Below are 25,276 nucleotides of genomic sequence, written 5' to 3' on the forward strand. Positions count from 1 at the left end.
CTGTCCTTTTGTGACTGACTTATTTCATTCAGTGTAATGTTCTCAAGGATCATCTACAATGTAACATGTGTCAGAACTTCTTTTCTCCTTATGGCTAAATAATATTCCATTGTATATATACCACCTTGTGGTTATCCAGTCGTCTGTTGATGGACAGTTAGATTGCTTCCATCTTTTGGCTATTGCAAAAAAATGTTGGAGTGAACACTGATGTACCGGTATCTGAGTCCCTGGCTTCAAGAGTTTTGAGTATATGCTTTGAGTATATGCTTTCAAGAGTTTTGAGTTATCCATTCATCTGTTGATGGGCAGTTAGGTTGCTTCCACCTTTTGACTATTGTAGAAAAATGCTGCAGTGAACACTGATGTACAAGTATCTGAATCTCTGCTTTCAACAGTTTTGAGTACATGCCGAGAATTGGAATTACTCAGTCATTTGGTAATTCTATGTTTAAATTTTTGAGGTACCACCAAACTGTTTTCCATAGTGGCTGTACAATCTCACATTCCTACCAGTAATGGATGAGGGTTCCAATTTCTCCACATCCTTACCAACAGTTGTTAATTTTGTTTTTTTCTGACAATAGCTCATTGCCACCTTTTAATTTTGATGAAGTCCAATTTATTTTTTTCTTTTATTGCTCATGCTTTTGGTTTCATATATAAGAATCCATTATCAAAAACAAAGCCTTGAAGATTTACTCCTGTGTTTTCTTCTAAGAATTTTATGGTTTTAGTTCTTATATTTAGGTAAGTGATCCACTGTGAGTTAATCTTCATATGGAGTGTGAGTTACCAGTTCAACTTCATTCTTTTGCGTGTGGAGATAGAGTCGTCCCAGCCCCATTTGTTTGAAGAGACGATTTTTTCCCCACTGAATGGACTCGTCACCCCTATTGAAAATTAGTTGTCCACAGATGTATGGGTTTATTTCTGAACTCTCAATCCTATTGCATTTGTCTATACGTCTATCCACGTACCAGTATCACACTGTTTAATTTTGCTGTAGCTTTATAATGGGTTTTGAAATCTGGAAGCGTGAGGCCTACTCTTTGTCCGTCTTTTTAAAGGTTGTTTGGGCTATTCAGTGTCCACTGAAATTGCAACTTCATGTAAATTTGGGGATTGGCTTTTTCATTTTTGCCAAAAAAAAAAAAAAAAAAAGGCCATTGGAATTTTGATAGGGATTGCATTAAGTCCATAGATCGCATTGATAATATTAAGTCTTCCAATCCATAAACGTAGCACTAAAGTCTTGGTATTTGTGTTCATTTTCTTTATAACACCGTATTTCTCTGCATGTCAGGGAATATGGCCAATGTCTGAGAAATGGTGGAACCAGAAGGCATGACCTTGAAATTTCTCTCTGCTATGTATGGAGAAGGCTTCAGGGACCAAGTCAAGCCAATCCTTTATTTGAGAACAGATAAAATCCTCAAACATGGCAATGACATCTTAAAAAAAAAAAAAAGATTTCAGTAATACTTATTTATAACATCTTTGAATGGAAAATTTTGTACATGAAATTTAATATTTTATTATACAATCTTGCGAATAATTTTTATTATACAAGATTAGTCTTTTAGCACCCTTGATAACTATGTACTTCATTTTATGAAGTTTGTATATGTCAGGTGTCTAAGGGAAGGGTAAGTTCATCTTGATCTTAGAAAACATAGTCACCAGACATAGGAGGTCATAGGTTAAAAAACAAAGCCTTAGTACTCATGTTTGGAAAAAATTTATTCTTGGTAGTTGTAACTAACCTAAGTTGACATACAAATAACTGAGCAGTCATATTTAGGTTACTTCTGTAGATGCTCAAAATGGGACAAAGTCCATCCCATGACTGATGACGTGTGGTATTCAGAGATCACTCTCCTCAGACAATTGCTAAAAATTCAGCCACAGACATTATAACATCAGCTAGAGATGAAAATGTGAAAAGTTACCATATTTGGGGGTAAACTTCAGTGGGATAAAGTGACTGAGAATTTGATCTTAATTACTTTCTTTGTATTATCTTTTCAAATAGACTTCTACTTTTAATAGAAGTCTAGAAAAAATATGATTTGCGTAAATAGGTTAAAAATAGGCAGTGAATCTTCCCCCTCTAAAAGCTATAAAATTTCCCTTGCTATGCCAGTCCAAACTGGAATTGGCAAGAGTAGGAGTAGGGAAGAGGGATTGACTGTGGCAATATATAGTACCCCACACAATATTTACATGTTAGGGTATTTTATTCCAAGTGTTTTGTTGGAATTAATGCTCATGCCCATGCTTTGAAGTAATAGCCCCCCTCATAGCCTAGGACCCTGACCTCAGATATGTCAGGAAATGTCCTAGCGAAGGTCCATGTCAATCTCGTCTTACTCTGACATGCAGTTTTCTCAGTTCCCTGCACTGTAAGTCCTTGTCAGGATTTTCCTGATTTTCATACCAGTCTCTCTCTCTTCCAGTGCTACATCCTGTGTCTTACCAGGATCAGAACACTTTCTTCCAAGTCCAAAAATCCCCAAGTCCACGTTTACAAATTAGGACTCAAGGACCCTTTTTGCTTTTAGTTTTATTAAGCACCACATCCAGTAGACCTAGATTGTAATTTTGTACCATGTCAGTTGGTGCTTCTAATTTGTGACTTTTCTTTATATAAAGTGAATTAATCGCCTGCTTTATTAATTCTGCAAAATCCATGAATCCTTAATGTTCAGTTTGCTTAGAATGAGTAACAATGTATTTGTTTCTTCTCAAATATGATTTCTTGCTGAGCTTTAGATGCATTCCTTTAAGATAGCATCCTTATATCTTGGATGATTTATTCACTTTCATGTTTCCAAGAATTTATTGCTAAAGGTTGACATGAATACTTACAGTTTGGGCCATAATATAATCTCCTGAATGGCAATTAATAAATAAAATATGGTTTCTCTTGTTGACAGAAGAGCTAGGCTTTCTCAGATAGTTTTTATCTTCATGTTTTCACTAAACTTCGTGTCAGACATCCCTAGCGGTCGATGGAGTAAAATATTTTCTGTAAACTCCAAAACTTTTACTGATGCTTCAATACCCCAAACCTCTGTGTTGTCTTTTGTTTTCTTGTCAGACACGATCTTACTCGATTTCAGTTTCTTCAATCTATTTTCCTTCTTGGGAATATAAGAAATATGCCTCTTTTAGGATTTGATAGTAACATGTCCTCGATATTCATGACTTGCAAGTAGAGCCTGAAAATTTTTCCTGAAATTTCTTGTAATTTTTGGGGGGAGGGGGCTTAGTCTCGTTTACATTTATTGAAGATACACTGTCACCTATAAGAAGCAGTGCCTATTGGTATCAGGTATATTGTTCAAACTGCACCATTGCCTCCTCTAAGTTAATTATGAATCTACAAAGTAACCTGGAGTTTGTGCAATTTGCCCACTTGACTCGGCTCCAGGGCTAATCTAGACTGAGGCTCTTATTTTAGAGAGGAGGAAGCTGTAGGTCAGTTTAAGTGGCTTGCCTAGAATCAAGCAGCTAGTTAAGCGGCAGGAAGCTGCTCTGAACTCTTACCTCAAGATTTCCAGTTTGGCGTGTAGAGAGTAGAGATTTAGTACATTCTTAGACAGTAAAGCATGAGGTACAAAGCAAGAAATCTCGAGTTAGAATGCCTGAATTCAGTTCCCAGTTCTGATGCTTATTAAGTCCATAATTTTAGACAAGTTATTTAAATGCACTATGCCTCCATTTCCTCAGTGGTAAAATGGGGCCACAGTAATACCAGTAGCATGACTGTGAGGATTATAGTAAATTAATATATGTAAAGTAGTTAAAACAGTGCTTGGCACAGATTAAGCACCCCGTTCACTGTAAGGTATTAGCATCACTGTCATTGTATTAACTGTTTCTAGAACACATGGAGCGTGTGCATTGTATTTAACTTTGTATGTGTGTGTATATATGCATTAGACCTTTATTGTACTTCTTTTATATTCCTTACATTACTTAATATTGTGCTAAGCAACTGGCAGTAGTGTTCATGGTGGCAATGTTAGCAGAAGCAAGAATAGTGATGACAGTACTAAAAGCTAGTGTCGTCTATTGGTAAACACTGAAGTAAGTACTTTATGTACATGATCCTACACAGAAATTTAGTTCTAGAAATTCAAGTGTAGTCTCTTTATGACAATAATCCCCTTTGTAACCAAAGAGGAACATGAGCTTTGGTTCTAGTGGAAAAGCTCTGAATGTGGAAACAAGAGCCCTGATAGAATTCTATTTTTAAAATAATCCTTGTGCTGCTAATATTTATATGGCCTAATCTTGTTAAAGAAAAGTGGGAGATTGACTGGGGGTGCAAATGGAGGTCAAGGCAAGAGGTGAGAGAAGGGAGAAACAGGGCAAGACAAAGAGTGCAAATGGGAATATTATCTAAAAGAAAACAAATTATTAAGATTCACTTGTTTCGTTTTTTCTTTTTGTAATTTTATATCATATAAAAAGTTTTCCCCATTTCTAGATGCCCAAATAGAAATACTTATTGGCAATAAGGCTTGACACACAAAAGTTGTTTACTTTTTTGTTATCTACTAAATAAACTGTATTCAACATACATTAATAGCTACTAGAGTAAGGTAAAATACTTAATTACAAAAAATTGTAATCACTTCTATGCTCTTATATTTGCATACACCATTTGTTCTTTAATAATCATCAAAACTATGATGGCTGTAATAAAAACTACAGTATTTATAGGACAGGTACTATGAGAGAAGTGCTCACAATGTTAAACCAAAAAAGAAACAAACCCCTTGCCATTGAGCCGATTCTGACTCATAGCAACCCTGTAGGACAGAGTAGAACTGCTCCATAGGATTTCCAAGAAGCAGCTGGTAGATTCAAACTGCTGACCTTTTGGTTAGCAGCCAATCTCTTAACCACTGCATCACCAGGGCTCCACTCACTGTATTAGGTGCTCTGTGTGTGTGAGGGTGTGCGTGTTTGTACTTATTACACGTTATATATACACACACTCTCACACATATAATCTTTATGGATAGCTACAGCCTTTCAAATTCATACGTATGTGTATGTGTGTATGTATACACATGCATATAAATTTCTTTATCATATATATTACTTTAAATCTTTACCACAACTTTATGGAGAAGGAAAGCAAGGCTCAGAGAAGTCAAACCACTTTCTCAAGGTTACAAAAAGTAGCAAAGCTGGGGTTTGACCCCCCAGCTCCACCCTTTTTTTTGGATACCCAGAAAGAAATGTCCTTGTACCAATAGTAAGACTTTTCACTACACCACACCATGCCATTTGGAGAAGGATGACCTTTTGCCCTTTCTTTTCCAGAATCTCCAGGCAAAGATTTTGGTCCTACTCTGGGCTTGAAAAAATCCAGTTCCTTGGAGAGCCTACAGACTGCTGTCGCTGAGGTCAGAAAGAATGAACTTCCGTTCCACAGGCCCCGGCCACACATGGTTCGTGGCCGTGGCTGCAACGAGAGCTTCCGAGCAGCCATTGACAAATCCTACGATGGGCCTGGAGAATTCGAAGCTGGTAGGAAACGTGCTTCCTTAAGTGGTTTCTTCTTCTCGTTATTATCTGCAAATCATGAGCAAGAGCTTAACTACAGAGAAAAATGATTTAAAAATCACAATTATATTTTTGATATTAAAAGTAATTCATTTTCCTGATGTGCTTTGCCCTTTGGCTTAATGAACATGGAATTGGATAGCGCAAGATGCAATTTATTTTACAATGCAAACGCTAAAGAAATGTTCTCCTTCACTTTCCTACAAGGACCAACTGTCATTTGCCCTCAGGATAGGAGCACTAAGTATACATTTCTTGACATTCTTATTAAAGTCATTAGAAGCAGCAGCATCAACCTGAGGACCGACTGCATTAATTGGGTAGAGGCAGTTGGGTTATATTTATACTCAAAAACCTCTCCTCAGAATAAACTCCCCCTGTTTGTTTCCCAGCATGTGGGCTCTTTGAGCTGATCAAGGTTAAGAAGCCGGCTTTCCAAGAGATTAGTGTTCTACCATATTGCAAGCCTTTCTTACACCAGCCAAGCAACCGCCATGGCTCCCCCACCCCCTGATATCAAACCCTACTTGAAGTGACCAGATTTCAGGCAATCATCTCTTCAAAGGGTACAAGTAACCACGTGGAAGGGTAGAACTCTGGAGTGCTTTTATTCATTCTTCTGCATTTTACATTTTAACTTTTCTTTCTACACTAACTGTAAGTGCCCCTGACCATGTGTATTGATTTTTTTCTCTGTACAGACGGTCTGTCTGATAAGAGCTCTCACTCTGGCCAAGGAGCTCTGAATTGCGAATCTGCTCCTCAGGGGAACTCTGACCTAGAGGACGTGGAAAATAAAGCCAGGAAAGTCAAAAAATCAAAAGAGAAGGAGAAGAAAAAGGAAAAGGGCAAGTTGAAAGTCAAGGAGAAAAAGAGAAAAGAGGAAAATGAAGATCCCGAAAGGAAAATAAAGAGGAAGGGATTTGGCGCCATGCTGAGGTATGGGCCTGCTTGGAAGGCAAAGCTTGATTTGTATCTTTTGTCCTGGTGAAATCACTTCTTTGTGTATTCTTAGGAAAATATGCAAGATTTCCCTCTTCAGCTAAATACGTAAATCTAGACTTTGAATGTGCTTGTTCCTTGTCTGCAGAGCCTGAAGGAGCCTTCCTGGGCTGCATCTGAAGCCAGTGGTAATGACTGGAAGCTGTCATAAGTCTGTTGTCAAAGAAAGGCCAATGCTTCATAGAGGCATGAGCAATGCACACAGCTGTTGGTACCAAAGCATTATGCGGGCAAATTAAACGCTTCTTCACATCAGGTACTGGGAAAGCAAGAGGCAAGAGAGTTCCCAGTAGTCACCTTTAGAAAACCTCCTTTCAATTAGAGAAGTTTGGGTAGTTGAACCTAATGCTCCCATGATCCTAAGGATTGTGCACCACCCAGTCCTGTGGGTGCTTTAGTCATCACCTTCAGAAGCACTGTGGTATGGCAGAGATGCCCCTGCATGTGCAGCCAGATGGTGCTGATCTGAATCCATGACCCTGCCCACACAAACTGTGGGGCATCACACATGTGGTTTACCTTTCTGAGCCTTACTTTCCTCACTTAAAAAATGGCGTTAGCATACCTGCTTTACTAATTCAGTGGAGTTGTGAAACTGGGAAACAAGATTTCATATCAACTGGTTCATTGGCTAGACATGGCTCAACAGGATACAATCAGAAAACAATTTCATTTCTTCTACAGCAACTTTCAAACCTGTTCTATTGATGCTCTGGTGTCTCCTCCACACCTTGATGACCTCTCAGCTTTCGGGTCAATTTTGGGCATTAAAACAACCTCTTTGTTAGGAGCTAAAAAGTCCAATCCAATCTAAACCCAAATGTACCTTCTCCCTGCTTCTCAGGCCTCAATCCCAGTGAGAGCTCTGCACTGTGGTCAGAGGCAGGATTCCGTTTTCTGCTACTTCTCAGTCAGTAGAGCCAGGGACAGGAGAAGAGCATTATTAAAACAGAACAGAGTTTTACTTGACTGGTGTGTCTAGCATAATCTGGCTGCATGGCCTTTTGTGGGCCACTTTGAGGGCTTCTTCAGAGAGTTTCTTCTACACTAGTCCCTGGTGTAAAAGATTCATTTTCCCACTGACTACCTAAGGCCCTCTTACCCTTATCCTCTAACGTCAGAAAGTACATCCAGTCTACGTGGCTGGTAGACTTCTTGGATGGTTTCAGTTGGAGATGGCTCTAGTCCTGCCTACCTTCCCTCTTGGCTCACTAGAAATACTGATCTCTTGCTCCCACAGATGATAGACGTGCAGGCTGCTCCCACTGTTCCTGTCTTTCTCCTCACCCTGCCATAAGGATGCCCCAACCAACCTCGCATCATCAGCTTTCTCCACGACAGTTAAGCATCAGGTTTCGTGCCTCCCAACTTGAGGAGCACATGCCAAACTCTCCCAAGAACTCTCTCATGCATGGGGAATGGGGAACATCAGTAAATATTTGCAGGTCACAAAGCAAACAGGTAGGAAGTGGGATGACAGTCTCCTTTCATAAACTTGTTCCATATTCTCTGAAGGGTTCTCTTGTAGGCCCCTTCACTTATTTTGTTGGGGGTGGGTAGGGGAAGCTTCCCTTTCTCTTGCTTTCTTTACTCATGACTTCACATCAAAGAGAATCTGTCTCTTCAATTAATTTCTACACTCCTTTTATGTGGGCTGAAAGTGAGTGATGGGAGATGACAGTTGATGGGCTAGTTTGGTCACCTCTTATTAAATATCCTTAGGAGATGTCTCTTCAGAATGCTGGATGATACTTGTCACCAATTGTTCCCAGTTTAGTATATTCAACTGAAATTTCCAAACATAAAGAGAAGCTTCATTACATATATCCACTGCTTTCAAGTCAATCCCGATCCGTAACGACCCTATATATTACCTATATGCAAAAGGACCTCGTAAACTTCAAAGTGATATTTGGAGGCCACGGATAATGTTGACACCAATGAACTTCCTCATTACATTCCCAAAGCTCATGCAAGACTATGCCAGTGTCCTTCTCAAACTCTTGCCCTTGGACATGGGGTAGCAAGACATGCCATGGTTTGTCATCAGTTGAGCTGAGGTTACCCCAACCTGCCTGATGTCCTGGTAGTCACCTGACTTACAGTCCAGTAAATGCCAGTAGGACAAATCTCTCAAAAGGCATTGTTTTGTTTTTTCTGTATGGAGTCTGCCTTTCCATATGCTGCTTTAAATTTGAAATTCATCTTTTTGCAGATAATTGTTATGGCTGCCAGAATTTTTGTGGACTGTGACTTAAGCATCCTGATAATAATGACAGCATGTAATATATTTAGATGGGAATCTTGACTTCGAAGTTGTGTAGTTCATAGGCTAAAAGTGCAGTCTCTGCATGTGGACTTCTGATTTCATTTCCTGGCTCCTCTACTTTCTATCTAGGTAATACGGGGCAGGTTATTTAATCTCTTTGTACCTCAGTTTCCCGACCTGAAAAAATGGGAATACTAATAAAATCTATAATTATTATGAGAATCATATTTGTTTAATGCACATATAAGAGTGCCTGGCAAATAATAAACATTCAATAAATGCTAGTTATTTAGTATATAGTATAATGGCTCCCCAAAGATGTTCATGTCTTAATCTTTGGTACCTGTGAATACCTTATGTTACTTGGGAAAGCAGAATTAAGTCTGTGGGTAGACTCAAGGTTTCTCATCTGCTGACCTTAAAATAGAGGAATTATCCTAAATTATCTAGGATATTAAAAGTAGAAGAGGAAGATGTGGCTGTGGAGGGAAGGCACAGAGAGATGCAGCATTGCTCACTTTGAATGTGGAAGAAAGGCCCATGAGCCAGGGAATATGGGCAGCTTATAGAAGCTGGAAAGGAAACCCTGGTGGCATAGTGGTTAAGTGCTATGGCTGCTAACCAAGAGGTCGGCAGTTCAAATCCGCCAGGCGCTCCTTGGAAACTCTATGGGGCAGTTCTACTCTGTCCTATAGGGTCGCTATGAGTCAGAATCGACTCGACAGCAGTGGGTTTGGTTTGGTTTTTGGTTTTTAGAAGCCGGAAAAGACGAGGAAACAAATTTTCCTTTAGAGTCCCCAGAAGGGAACGCAGCCCTGCGAACCCGTTGATTAAAGCCTATTTGTGTTGTTTCAAAGGCGCGCTGGTGGCCAGTGGTTAATTGCTCAGCTGCTAACCAAAAGGTCAGCTGTTCAAACCCACCAGCCACCCCTTGGGAGAAAGATGTAGCAATCTGCTTCCGTAAAGATTTACAGCCTCAGAAACCCTACGGGGCAGTTCTACTCTGTCCTATAGGGTTGCTATGAGTCAGAATTGACTCGATGGGAACGAGTAATGGGTGTTGTTTCATTGTGGTAATTTCTTCCAACAGAAATATAAAACTAATTGAGTTATCATAATTACTATTACTACTTCTACAATATCATGATAATGAAGAAGGAAAAATTTTCACTTCTTAATATAAGGTATTAAAAGAAAAAAAAATCTATAAAAAAACTTAACTATAGTAGCCTATAATATAAAAACTGTTAGAGCTTCACATATCACCGTCTTCCCTGGTACTACTAAATTAAGTCTTCACTGTATATTTTTATTTCCAATGACTTGATTTTGTAGGTTTGTACTCCATTGCCCGTAATACAATGCCAGCTCTTCTTTTTGTTGTTCAATATAGTCTGTATTTTCCTCTGGTAGAAATTGCAGGTCTTAGATCCTTCAGACATTTACCATCTTGGGTTTTGTTTCCTTCCACTATTTTAGCAAAATTAAGATCTGAAAGGTGGTGGTTGATTTTAACTTGAGTGTAAAAATAGCAACTGTTTTCCATAGCCTTTTGCATCAGAATTTGTGAGCATATTGGAATTGCTGCTACGTGCACATTTTCAGCAGCAAAGAACACAAAAGCTGTTACCATTAGCCAACAGATTTTGCTTTAATTCTCATCTGTTGCTCAGATGCTATTGACTTAGTTTCTTTCTTATTTAAAGAAAAGATTGATTGCTTTTAGATTCTGTTGGAGTTAGATGTGTGGCCTAATTACATGTTATTTTGTTCATTATCTGTGCTTCACTGACGTTTCCTGAACTTAGGGCTTTGAGGTAGGTTGTACAGTTGTGCCATGTACAACGATACTTGGTCAAGGAAGTTAACGGGAACTGAAATTCTGCCTCCCTCTCCTCACCAAGCCATGCGCCTTGGAGGTATGAATGTTACCAGTTGGCTTTGCTCCTGTTTTTGTGCTTCTCTGATACAATATGAGCTAGACCATTCATGCTGATAATGTACAGTAGTAGAGCTTAGCTCACTTGTTCATTTAACCTCCTCCTAGTCCTCTTGAAAAAGTCACAGGAATCTCTTTCATTCATATCTTTGTGGGTGGTTGTCTAGCTCCAATATACTTATACTTTACTGGTTCAGAATTGCCTCCTTGCATGATTGTAGTGTGGTTTTTCATGCAGACCATGAATTATTGTAAAAACATATATAGCTCAAGAACCTACCAGCTTTAGTAGTTTCCCTGTGTGTTTTGTTTTGTTTATTCATGGCTGAAAGAGAACTTCAGGGGATCAAGGTGCTTGAATTTTCCCATTATGTGTTTGGCTTCCTTAAGCATGGTTCTCATCATGGCACTGCCCTGCAGATAGACCACCCATGGCCCTCTGCAGCCAGAGGATGAAGCTTAGACTCCTTCAGTAGACAAGCCTATTGCTATCAGCCCTAGGTCACCTTCCCACAGCCCAGCAGAAGTTTTCTAAGCACTGACCACTGAAGAAAAATAACCTTTGGCTCAGAAAATCTGTTGCTCAGTCTACAGTGGAAAACCCAGAGTTCCCGATTTCTTGACTATTTAATAATGTTGTCAGTCCTTGCAATCCTGCCATAGATATGAGTTTAAAATCCATTCCTTTATGTAATAATTGCTATTGTCTCTTCTTAATATTATAGGCCACTCACTTGAAAAATCTTTGAACTTTCAACTTGTTCTGGACACTGAATTGAAAGGATTAATACAGTTCAAATTCTTTTCCTATTCTTTTTTGTGTGGTTTAGCACTGAGAGGAATTATGCCTAGTAAACTCCTTTTTAATGGATTTAAAAAAAAAAGTGCAAAACCTGAGAATAGGAAGTTCACTGTGTTTTTAAAACATTTGTACATGTTCATTTGATTAGTAATATTTCCGGAATACCTACTCTTTGGAAATGATTTTCATAATTCATAATCATTCTTTTATTTATTCGACAATATTTATTAAAGGCCTATTTTACATCAGGCACTATTCTAGGCACTGGGCCTGTAGCAGTGAAATGTCTGCTTATGTGGAACTTCTCTTGTCCTAATAAAGAAGGGAAAAATCAAAGTCTTCAATGTCTTGTGATGAGTTTAAAGCAAAATATTGCATAAGTATTATTATTATTATTTTATGTGAGCTACTTTTAACAATGCATTACGCCCAGAGAGTCTTGGACATTCACCAAGATACCTCTGGGACAAACCAGTAGGTTATCAGCTTGAGGAAATCAACAGTTTGTGCAGTGTCCAACAAGACATCTGGGTCACAGCTCTCATGGAATTCACACTCCAGTGACGGGGAGAATGAACAACTAACCCAAAATAATGTAAATTATTTCAGATTGCAGTAGGTGCTATGAAGAAAGTAAAGTCAGAAGGGATGGTGTCATCTCACCCTCCATAACAGTCAAACAGAATAATAGAGTGTGCATCTGCCCAAGCTACTCTGAATTTTCAGATACAGTATCAGAACTTAGCACGCTGCAGTACTAATGCCAAATCACTTTATACCTGCCTTTTTGTTCTTCTTCTTTTTTTTTTCCCAGCATATGAATATGGTAAGGCTTTTTTTTAGCCCAACTTCGCATAAAACTGTAAGAAAATGCTAACCCAAACTGTGTCTGTTTTAGTACACAAAGCACTATTATACCTAAAATAAACATTGTGAAGATATGTGGTCTATAACGTAAATGGTAAACTTGGTTTGTAGCCCTTTATATCAGCTCTATTCCTTCCAGCCCATCGTATGGATATCCTTCATTGTTTTTCCTTAACTCAGCTAATGTAGATAGTACCCCAACGATACACTGGTTCAGTTTCTGCATGGTAGACCATCAGAAAATCCTAAAGTATGGACCCTAATGACAAAGGCAGTTTTGAACATCTAAAGGCATCCACTTTTTATTTCTAAGCTTTACAAATGTTTACTTTGTTTTATACTATAGATGGACTTTTAAAAGTTGAGTTCAAATCGAATCTTCTTTGAGCTGGGGAAACTATATAAAACCACCCTGGTGTGACTTGTTTTAAAAAGAACACACCTACATACATATGCACACACACACACACTCCTCCACCACTACCACCCAATTAATACTTAACCTAGTTAAAATCTCCCCTTTACTACCTCTTTGGCCTTTTTTTATCCCTTTGGGTCTCAGTAAACTGGGAATGATAACACAACCTTTCCAAGTCCAAGTTTTTGTGAAGTTTAAGTTAAACAACGTATATAAGCAAAACTATCAATATAGTGCCTGACATGTTAGAGACCACTTCTTGTCTTCCCCCTGTAGCCCCACCCCAGACAGCCAAGACCCTCAGATATTACCTTTGTCTTGTGCAAGATATACTTGATGTCCACTACATTTCTAATTCAATTTTTCAGTTTTCCTGTAATTGCTGTTTTCTAATTCAGGTGGGCATAATGTTTTTCTTTAGCCTAGGCAATTTTGCATAATAAACTACAAGAAATAATAACATAGTTAAAACCATTCCATCATTTATATTTTATATGATTTGGGTCACCCCTTTCTAAATGTAACCTATTTTTAAAGGTTATTTAATCACTTGGTGTAAGGCAAAACTTTCTATACTGAATACAATTAGAAAAATGGACTCAGATAGAGAAAACAGTTTTTTGTTTTCTTGATATAATTCATCCCAGAGTCTATGGATGAGTTTTGGACTTTGTATTCTTAATGCATGGCTCATAGTTATTTCATCAGCTGCCTTGGAGTTGCTTTATAATACATTACCCAGGAAGATATGTTTTGACTTGATTTTTAAATTAGGTTAGATAGAGACTGAATACTTAAATCACCAGGGAGCATGACATCTGTCATACATTTTTCTCTTTACCTTGATCCCACAATGGCTGTTACAGGTCTCATGTACAATAAATGTAATGTGGCCGTAGCCTGTCATTACCTCTTTCCAGATAGTGGTTGTAAAATGTCTGGGTATCCCTTTGACTTTATGGGTATAAAAGGTAACCTAGCCAGGCCAATGAAATTTTAAGTCATTTCCCCAAAGGCAAAAGGCCAACAACAGGCTAGAGTTAAGGTGCTTTGCTTCATGAAGTAGAGGCCAGTTTGAAACATGAAATTTCAAATAAAAAATGAAAGCCGTAGCAGGTTGACATTCTTAATTCAGCTTCAAGCTGGATGCAGAAATAACATTGAAAAAAAGAGAACCTTACAGATCTGAATAAAATGGCTGCATATAATGAGACTGAGAGAAATATATGACTGTGGCAAAAAGTAAATTTGCATGTCAAAGGCTACTGCTGGCACAGCCATCCATCCTTCTCCATGGCTGTGTGTGATTGCAGAGGAAAAGAAATAGATGCTGAAAATGTGTCGTAATTTAGTTAAGCTCATTTTTTCTGTCTTTGGTAACTCTTCGTTTTCTGTCCTCACGGTCCATCTTAAATTATTTACTTTCTTTTTCACAATATGAGCCACGAATATTTGGTTTCCTCATTTCGTTAATTTGCCAATTTTCCTTTGAGTTAAGTGCCCTAGCAATTTTAATTTTTCATTCGGGTTGGGAAAAGCAATGACCCTTTTTTTTTCCTTTTTCATTATTACTATCACAGGCCTGGGCTCAGAATGCTACTTTTTTTATGACCAGCGGTGTTGAGCCTATAATGGAATTGCAAAGTAGAGAGTGTAATATACCGATATTGACTTCCATTAAGCCCAGTGCTGTGATAGCTGATAATATTTATATATTTATGTATTAGACATTCTTGCATTTGTTCGTTTGCATCTAAGTACCAGAGAGGAAAATTAGCCCCATAATATGGATAGCTAGTGAACATGGGCATGTATAGAAGTAAGTGAGAGTGCTAGGTGAATAGGGCAAGTGATAGAAAATTATGGCGATAGATGGAAGCACAGTATCTAAAAAAGTTACATGTAGATTAAATTTGAATCAAACAAATTTAGCATTATTTGGTCGGCATTTATTTTCTAACTAGCGGAGGCCCAGGAGACAGATGGGCTACTGGTCTGATGGGCTGAGAGCAAAGACAAATGAGCTGCCGCAGTGCCCAGCATGCGAAGAGTTTGCTTGGTGTCTGACTTTAATAATTTTCTTTTCAGCTGTCACGCATGTCTGCAAATGTTTGTTTATCATCATATCTTTTTTTTTTTTTTTTTGAGTATGTGTTCATGGAGGGGTGAAGGGCATGGATGGAGTTAATTAGTTATGAAAATGTATGGGTAGCTTGTTTTCAAAATCGTTTACGAATCTGATTGCTGTTCATAGCCTTCCCCTCCTACCCTATGTAATCTTGATTACTTTGTAGCTCTGTTTATGGCTGTCCAAAGCAGTAAGATGATTTTCTCATACTTATCACAATAAAAAATGATCACGTAGAGTGTCAACCAAAGGCTTATTTGTTTAATTAGAGTTCTCTTCTCCTCTTGATATGCGTGCACAACTCCCATTAACGTTAATGTGAATTACGAAAGAGCACTGAAGAATAGACTCCTTTATCTCATTACTTTTCTTGGATAATGAGGTTTAGACTTGTTAACAGATCAGAACAAAAAGTCCACTGGAAAAAAAATGGCTTAACTTTTAAATAAATTGATATGCTAAAGAGAAGTTTCACAAGCGCTGAAGTGGAAGATACACATTAATAAATAAACTTCATTAGCATTTGAGGTGAAATATCATTTAAGATGCTGGATTATAAAATGCAAAAGATTTCCTAATGGACCTATTTGCATACTTGTATTAAATAACTAATAAAACATGTTAACAACAGTTTTATTCATATATATAAACACTCATAAGTTCCTGGTGGAACTATATTTGCCTAATATGCTTTGTACCGTGTCCAGCACAATGTCATGTCCTTGTGGGATATTTATTTAATACTATTAGATTATGACATATATAGATTTAATAATTTGCTTGGGAGGGGGAATGGAATTGGTTCTTTGTTTAGCACCTTTTATCTGAGAACTTCAATGTAATTTACTAACATTCATCTTCAAGATGCATCAGAGATGAATGTGGCAAATTGTAGCTTTACTTTGCAGACAATAAAGAATGAGTCATTGAGAACAGCCTGCCTAGGGCCAAACTTTGAACTGACAATAATACCAAGACCCTACTTGATCATTACTACTATTGTATAAAACCCACTGCAGCATCTAAAAATACATGACACTGCTGTAATTCTGTATATTTCCATATACCTCATAGAAACCACACTTTGTTTTTGCCATACTTTGAGATACACTGTCTTAAATCTACATATAAAACAGCAATTTAATAACATGAGATGGTTCATAATTAAGGTAAAAGACTTGAGTCTTTGTCATAGTAACTGTAACTGTCCTCATATATTAAGAGGTTTCCAAGAAAAATTAAAAACAGATAGGTGATACCCAAACTGAGAAATGGATAAGAGAGATATGTTAGTGAATTACACATCTAAGACTACTATCGCAACAATGCTAGAACATATCCATCAATATTTTGGAGACAATCCAGTTTTGCTTCTCCAGCTATCTGCTGGTCATTTCTGCATGGTGGCCCTACCTCAACCTCAGCTTCAACTTGTCCAAAATCTAATTGATCATCTGTCATCTACATCACCAGCTTATCCTGACTTTCCTATTTGTCTTTGAAGCGCTACCAGGCATTCCATGATAGTCTTGCTCCCCATATCTCCCCCCTTCCATCAACCAACCAATTTTGTTAATACTTGCAAAAGACTGTCTCTTGTATCTGTACCTCCTTTTCCATTTCCACTGCCACCACTCTGTGTTTTGTAACTAGATTGTTTCAATAGCCTCCTTCCTTTTCCTTTAGTTTATCCTAAGTATGATAGTAGTCATTCCTTCATTCAGTTACAGATATTTAATGAACACCTAAAAACCAACACTTACTACACGAAAATGTGACATAGCATATGCCAAAGAGCAGATCCTCTGGAGTGATTCTACTTAAGTTAAAATCACAGCTTCTTTCTAGCTGTAGGTCCTTAGGCAATGACTTAACCACTCTGTGCCTTAGTTTCCTCTTCTGTGAAATTGGAATAAAAATACCATCTACCTAAAAGAGTTGCTGTGAGAGTGAGATAATATATGAAAAATGCCTGGAACATAGGAAGTTCTTAAAATATAATCTATTAGTAGTATTCAGCTCTAAGAGCTGAGATGATTCTCGATTACCTAGTGGTTCCCCAAATCAGAGTGTACCCCAGAGTCACCTACAGTGCTTGTTAAAATCATAGAATCTGAGGCCTTATCATCACAGATTCTAATTTCATTAAGTTTAGGAGGGAGCCTGGGAATCTCTGATGATTCTTATGCAGCCACTTCCAGGGTCCTCCATTTGAGAACCACCAACTCATAAAATTCTAAGTATTTAGCCCGGCATTCAACACCCTTTGTACTCTGTCCCAATTTATTTTTCTATTATTATTTTTAAAGTTCCTCTCTACAAACACTCTAACCAGATTAGTAACTGTTACCCAAAACAACCCTTGTGAATCCCCAGGCAGCCTGTCTGTCTTAGGATGACCTCCCCACTCCTCTGTCTCTGAGTCCTTCTAGGTTTCTGAAGTCCACTTCAAGCTCCATCCCCTTTACAAACCTCCTTTGACCTGCATTTCTCTCTTTCTCATCAGAACTCTTTCTTACAGTCTGAATCTTCTCATTTAGTATTTCCCATAGGCTGGCTTGGTTTTTAGTTAGGGTTTTACACATCTGTCTCACGTTCTCAAAGGAACTGTAAATTCCCTTAAGCAAAGGACCTCCTGAAAATGCCTTTCTCAGTGTTAGCCCTTAATAAACTTTTGCTGATTGACAAACTGGCTTATAGGGTGTGTTAACTGGAGCAGACTTATTTGGATATTAATGTGTTGAGCCCTTTAGTCATTCTAGGTAATAGTATTGAAAATAGTGAAAGCGGTCCCAAACTAAGAAAGAGGTTGAAATGCATTGAGATTTAGGGGTTTTTTTTTTTTTTCTTTTTGGTTTTCGTTTTTTTAATTTCTGCTTAAAGAAAAGGTTGAAGGATGGGTTAACTGGTAATGGTAACCAGCTGTTCTCCATCTCCATTGAGATGAAGATGGTTGCTAAGCTCTAGAATAAGGTTTTTGAACAGGTTGTAGAGTTGACCTCCCTGAAGTACTTTAAAACCTTTTCATGACCGGTGGAATATATGGTTGCCCACCAACATTTTGGCCTTTCAGGTGCCTTAGGAAGCTACTTTCCCACTGGCGGTGCATGCTGCCACAAGGCAGGGGCCTTTATGACTGTTTGAAATTGAAAAAGCAAGTGTGCGCCACAACTTACAGTTTCTACAGGGTGTTGTATAAGCTGTGTGCATTTTTGGTAAGAAAAATAGGTATTTTGAAAAATTTGGGGGGGGACACATATCACAGTGGGCTTGAGTGGACTCTGGGGGTAGAATTAGTGGGACAAGTCATGTCCCTCTGGACTTGTGGGAGAGGGCAAGAAAAAAAGAAATCCATACTACCTACCAAAAATTCAGCAACACTCAATGATTCAGTATGCTTCTATTAATGAAAACACATGGTGTCAACAAAAAATTCAAAGTAGAAAACAATTTGGTCTTGGAAGGGTTTTAAAAGTATGAAAGATAAAATCCATGTAAAATGATATGAAAAAACTTGCCAAACAGTTCATTTCTTGAATATCTATTAAATGCTGTGGTGCTACTCTGGGAAAATTCAGAAAGTAGATGTGAGAGCTCTTTCCTTAAACTCACTATCTAATTAAGATAACTCATAAATCTGAAATTATTAACAATGAAAATTCAGAGCTACATTGTGAGGCTCTGACCATAATTGTGGTTGGAATTCAGATGTATAATCTCCAACCCCTCTTTATCTCTCTATCCCTAAAAAACCTACTCTGGTCCTTTCATAAATAAGTGGACTTTCAATGTCTCTTTCCAAGCTGCATTTCTGAGTTGAGTGTAGAAATCCCCAATCTTTTCTGAAATAATTTATTCAAACTATTGAGCAAGTGTCTGCTAACATACACAAGTATGTTGTGGTAAATATGAAACCAATCTTTTCTTTCTTTTTTTTTTTTTTTTCCTGACATCTTCATTCATACATTCTGCAAATACTGATTGATTGCCTAATAAGGACCAGTCCTGGTGCCCAACTTGGAGATACCACAGCAAACAAGTCAGACATGGCCTCGTGGTGCTCCAAGACTAGTACCCACAGCCTTTCGTCTGAGGCTGGTGGGACCTAGAGGTTCTAAAATTTAAGCGATATAAAATTTACTAAGCCCTTTTTAGATAGCCAGAACATCCCTGAAACCATAAAACTATGGTTAAAACCATTTGTAAAGGCAGTGTATTTTGTAAAAACACTGAATAGTGAGATGGCTTGATATCTAAACTTAGGTCTACAACTGGCTTCTTGAATGAAGTTATTATTTGGGAGATGCGTGCATTTATACTCAAGATGCAGGATGTATATAAATTCTCATTATTATGGTCATTAACTAATTGGCCATTAGCTAAGACTGATTATAGGGTAGTTATCTATGAACTAAAATAAAAAAGTGTTGGTCAGCTGAAAAGTCAGTTTTAAAAAGTGAATTATTTGCACTGAATAGAGGAAAATAGCCCAAGGCTATTAACATTTAACGTGCCAAAATGAAAAATCTAATTAGAGCCAAAATGAAAATTTGACCTTTAAACATATTCATACTCCTGTGTCATTTGGTCTGCATTATGAGTGGGCACTGAAAATCCCACATCCTGGGAGACTCCTCAGTTTCAAGCAGACTGGGATGGTTGATCACCCTAGCCTCCATTCCCAATTTTATCCAATCCTTCCCTCCTCCATCTCCACTCTTTGTTTCTGTACTATTCTATAGTCATAAAAATTCCTTGAAAAATAAAGCAAAAATATATTATTTCTAATACCACACATTTTAAGAATCCATACTGTAAATTAAAAACATTTATAGAGGAATAGAACTATAAAAGAAAACTTGAATGAACTCTTCTATTTTTTTTTTTAGCTTTTTGTGCTTGCTTTAACCTGAGCTGCCATCTATTCCACTATGGCTTTCTTGGTATCTGAAAAAACCACACAGCTCTGGAAATCAAAGTAGAAATGTCTCAGCAGAGAATGACTAAAAGCAGCAGCCCACTTGCCAACAACAACAAGAAAAAAATCACCCTTAAAAATAGTACATAATACAAAACTCAAGAAAGAGAGCTTGAGGGAACATTGACCAGAAATAACAGTTGCAACCCTGATCGCAGACAAAATCATCAGTGAACAGTAAAAAAAAAAAAAACTCTAATTCAGAGGCTTTTGGTATTAGTTCCTCCCATTGATCAGGTTTCTTCTCCCCCAGGGACTATAATTTTCCATTTTAAATTTGAACTCTAGTCAATGTATAGTAGAAAATCAATATCATAGATTTGTTCTGCTTTCCTTGTGCCTCCTAGAATTTTCAAACTATAGGAAAAAACAGCTTTTATGAGGAAAATGGACTATAAAATAAAAGGTGTGGTTTTGAGCAGTTGCCTGGAACTTTGATCCAGACACTGTATACCAGGTGCCTTCTCCTCCTCCATGTCTCTATCACGTTTTCATTATTTCTTCTCTAGTTGGGTATTAAATATCTAAAGTGATGGGGTTACTACCACACTTTTGGTAAGACTCTTGAGCAAGTTAATTGGAACTTGCTATCAGAATTTTTTTTTTCTTTTTATCCTACTTTTTCCCCTTAATTTTTTTTTTTTTTTTCTGTCTTCAATTACATCTTCTTTCCCTGTATGGCGACTTGAGAAAAGTAGGAGAAACTCAACAAAAAAACTAAACACTAATTAAAAAACCTAGGAAGTTAACATTTATACAAATGATAGTATAAATGTAAAATTAAGCAAAGGTGCCAAAGAATTGTTCTAACAAATTTTTAACGCAGACATGGGAAGATGGTAGGTCATTCCCATTTGTTCAGGCAGACAACACCTCCTTCCTCTGAGATTTGGAATCCTTTGGTCAACCTTCTAATTCCAGCTCACCCAGCATCCTCAGTCCCAACTTCTTAAGGCCACACTTCATGGAAAAGTCATTGGCCAGGCACGATTACAGTACACTTACATTAGAACTGGTCTGGATCATCTTAGTTTTTTTTCCACAAGTTTTATAACCTAACCACCTTAAGTTCAGGAACCACGTCTTATGCATTTTTGTGTTCTCCTCTGCCTTTCTGTCATATAGTCTCATAAACATAACCCAATCTTCTGGTCTCCTGGTCCCAGTCTCCTTAGCTAATCACAGAGATTGATAATCAACAGTCTCTCCCCTGACCCTAATCAGCTTGGTAAAAATGTTCTCCATACCTGACATCTGGTAGTTCAACCACAGAACTCAATAAACCTGTGGAGCTCTGAGAAACCATGACTTCTCCTAAACAAGGTACCAACTCCCTACCATGTTGGCTTCCTCTGTGGAGTCTGCCCAACAGCACTAGCTAGAACCCTAAGTCCTGTGTATGCCTTGAACTCCAGATTGTTAGACTCGAGCATTGGTCTACTAGGACTTGCTTATTTCTGACAGGCCCACCCAGAACACTGGATACTAGCTCCGTCTCTAGCCCTTACATCTAGCCCATACAGTTACAGGACCTTTTTCCTGGAGCCTCACGTATCTTATCTGATGTTCTCGTATCCATCTGCTATTCACTTCTTCATTGCCGTGACCCGTCCAGATGACGGAGTATCAGATATGGACCACTTTTATACTACTGGCTGGGCTGTCTAAGTCAGCCTCTATGCCTTTATGTGATTCTCCCAGCCATTATTCATCTGACTAGTAAAAAAAAAAAAATTTTTTTTTTTTTAGATTCTATTTAATCCTCTTCCCCAGTGATCGCAGGGTCTTAGACACAGCCAGATTTGCTATTGCTCATTGCCTTGCCTATGGAATACCTTCAAAAATGGATTACTGAGCTAATTCTGGATTCTAAGAAATCCTTTCTAGAGACAGTAACTAGCAAACAGTTTCTTCTTATAGATGCTTCCAAAGGTTGATGTGATTTTAAATAACAATTGATCTATTCCTCTTTTAGTTGCTTTTATCCAAAATATTCATTTTGAAAAGCACAAATATCAATTGCAAAAGATAGAAACAAGTCCTGTGAACCTTGGAATCTCTGGCAGAAGAAACTCTCTTTATTTTCAAAATATGGCACACAACTTACTGATAAGCTCTGCTCTTTAGTTTTGCATTTTAAGTGTTAAACTTTAAATCTAACTGCCTATCAGGTTTTATTCCATAAGAAATGCATCCACTTAAAGAGAAATAGTAGTAGGTTATAGGATGTAATAGAAATTCTGCTAGACTGTTTAACAATAATATGGCAGGCAGATACCATTTTAATCAGTATTGTCATTAACGACTATCAATAGAGAGGGTAAGATGTTCTTGTCTTTGTGAATTATGATTTATGGCTGGCGCAGCGGTCACAGTCACAGTGAAGTATATTTATTTAACAATACGGAGACATTGATTAAATGCACATGGCATCTCAAATACAGTTGACATTTTAAGTCAAAATTATTACAGACATACAACCATTCATTTAAGCTGTTGCTTTAAAAATGTGTCTCAACTGATTGTTAATGGAAAGAAGTCTAGCAGGGCCAATATTTCAATAAGCTGATCCTTTATTTTACTGGCATATGTAGGCTGGAGGAAAGTTGCCTTCTTTGAGCAGTTATACCATTTTACTCTATCTAGTGGATGGGCACTAAGGAGAAAAAATAGCCTCTTAAATAACTACATAGGGGTGCTAGATCTTTCAGAAGATGAAATTAGTTTTTGTTCCCCTTCCAGAGTTCTCCCCATCGTCTCTGAAAATCTTGCTTTCTAGCCTACTGACCTGCTTAGGAAGTCAGTCTTAAATAATTGATGATAGCCGCAGCTGAACCATTAATATAGTTTAGGGATGATGGTTTTTGTAATATGTATTGCTACGTGTTGCCAATAGACCAGCAGCTTTAAACAACATAAGTGTTTGAGTATTGATTGCTGATTTACAAGATTGAGGCCAATAGCAATTGTGTCTAAGAGAATACCACATACCGTGTATGTAAATTCTTTGATATGTTCTCTCATTTATCAGATCTCAGCTTTTAAAACTTTTTAGTTTGAAATAATTTTAGGCTTGCAGGAAAGTTACAAAACACTACAAAGAATTCTTGTGCACCTTTCACCCAGATTCCTCACATGTTAACGATTAACTATTAGCTCTGGCATTCTCTGTCTCTCTTTCTCTCCATATGTATTTGTATTATAGATACATGCATGCATACATTTTTTTTTTCTGAATAATTTGGAAGCACATTGCAAGCGTGACGCCGTTTTACTCCTAAACTTGCTTTGAAGCTTGGACTATATCACTGTGTTGTTTTTACGTTAGCATACATCATTTTATCATTATTTATCCTGTGTTTAAGGGAAGTAAATAGTTAGCCTCAGTTCAACCCCAGATCAGTGAATTTTGAAATTACAAAATGAGGAAGGTGGTGATTTCAAATATGATTACGAGTCAGAAAAAAAAAATACAGTATGTATTATTCTTTTATTTTTGTGGAGCGATATTATTACCATCTAATCTAAAAATCTAAATTAAGTCAGCGTCGCCTTATGGTAAATGAGTACGCATTTCCATACTCATACATGAGTAAGGTGTATTTCTTTGGCAGTTAATGAAACTTCAACAGTAAGACCTCTGCAAATAGGTGCAAATATCTCATCCTTGTGATGAAGCCTCATTAACCATTGAATTTAGTGCAATGTGCTTGAATGAGATGTTGAATAGGAAAATGTCCTGCTGATTATTATTAAAGTCATGATGCAGACGGATCCTTAGAAATCCAATACCACCTTTTTTTCTCAGGCTTGTTATCCTTTCCATTTTGTTGCAAATGATTTATTGATAAGACTAGGGCAGGGTGCTTGGGAAGCAATAACATTCTGATCACCTAGGACTTTTCTTATAAACACCTGTGTGATTGCAAATAACATTTTGAAGCAAAAATGTGCAAAGATAATTTTAATATAGTTATAAAAAAATTTTTTTTTAATAGTGGAGTTAAATTCATCCAAGAAAATTATAGTTTACCTATCAGGAAAGGGGACCTAGAGGAACAGTGTATACTCTGCCAGTCTTTTTAATTACATTTGTTAGGTGTCAGGGTGCTATAAGTGTGTCTGACTTTAGTCAAGCTCTTGTGTCTTGAGAGGGAAGAGGAAATGCAATAATATAGGGTAAGGTAGGTATAGCTAGTAGGGAGCGCAGAATACATATCTGTTGAGGGTCATTACTTAAAATAAGAAAATCATTCATTCCAGCTTTTGTGGAAAACAAAGGAGCAGTTCCAAGTGTATTCCTTATCACAGACTTGTCCTTAAATTGTATAAATGTAGTCATAATAACACTCCTACCCCATGACCATATATTGCTGTATTTTTCCCTGTTGCTAACTGAAGATAGCTTGACTCTGGGTAGGATGAAGAAATATGAAATAGCGTATAAACTACACAGAGTTCTATTCTTCTTTCTACACACAAAGATTTAATTAACTTCTGAAATCTACTCCATGCTTCCTGTAAATCAAATGTCTTTGAATGTCCATGCCCCAAACATCCTCCAGGTATAAGATAGTACAACTTTATGAAGCACTTTGAAACTTTTAACCAAAAGAATGTGTGTATGTGTTGTTAGTCACTATTAACATTCCTTTTTAACATTGTTAAAGTTAAATTAGTAGAATAGCATTATAAGTATCCTGGAAATGTTAGTATGTTGTTATTACTTACCCTATAGATTAACTATATTCTATCAATATTAATGGTAAAGACAGTTTTTAGAAAACAAACATTATTTTTCCATTTACTTGGAGAATCCACACATGATGGCACGGTATTTATGAAGCACATGTAGAGTTAAACTTCTAAGGCACAGTGCTGGGACTCTCTAAAAATCATGTGCAAACTCTTGACTATAAGTGAGCATGCATATTTTTGTAGAGAAAGGGTCCATAATTTCCTTCCAGTTAGCAAAGGGATGACTGAAAAAAGAAGGTAAGGACCATTTTACAATGGAACCCAGCCTCTGTAGGGCCATCTGTGTTTTCCATGCTGACAAGCGCCTGATACTCTTGTTTTTACTCTAATTCCCTTCATTAATGTATTTAACATTTAGCCTGTTAGATACAGGATATATTACTGTCATGGAGTAAGACTGTAACCTTCTGTAGAAGGAATAATCAAGCATAAGATACCCAAACTTTTCATATTTCAGGTACCTCCTCAAGACAGACTCTGATGTGGAGATAATCACTTAGGTGCAGTGTCATGGGAAGCAACATTGTCC

General features: G+C 37.5%; 1 protein-coding gene across 11 annotated transcripts in view; it reads left to right on the forward strand.

Moving 5' to 3' along the window:
- Positions 1-25,276, forward strand: part of PARD3B (par-3 family cell polarity regulator beta) — a 1,165,226-nt gene that overhangs the window by 841,502 nt on the left and 298,448 nt on the right. For all 11 annotated transcript variants that reach the window (XM_049888916.1, XM_049888918.1, XM_049888913.1 and 8 more), the window contains 2 exons: positions 5,344-5,550; positions 6,288-6,525. In XM_049888916.1, coding sequence (XP_049744873.1) covers positions 5,344-5,550; positions 6,288-6,525 — 445 coding nt within the window. The remainder of the gene's footprint in view (positions 1-5,343; positions 5,551-6,287; positions 6,526-25,276) is intronic.

The sequence above is a fragment of the Elephas maximus genome, chromosome 6 (genome assembly GCF_024166365.1).
Source record: "Elephas maximus indicus isolate mEleMax1 chromosome 6, mEleMax1 primary haplotype, whole genome shotgun sequence".
Taxonomy (NCBI): Eukaryota; Metazoa; Chordata; class Mammalia; order Proboscidea; family Elephantidae; genus Elephas; species Elephas maximus.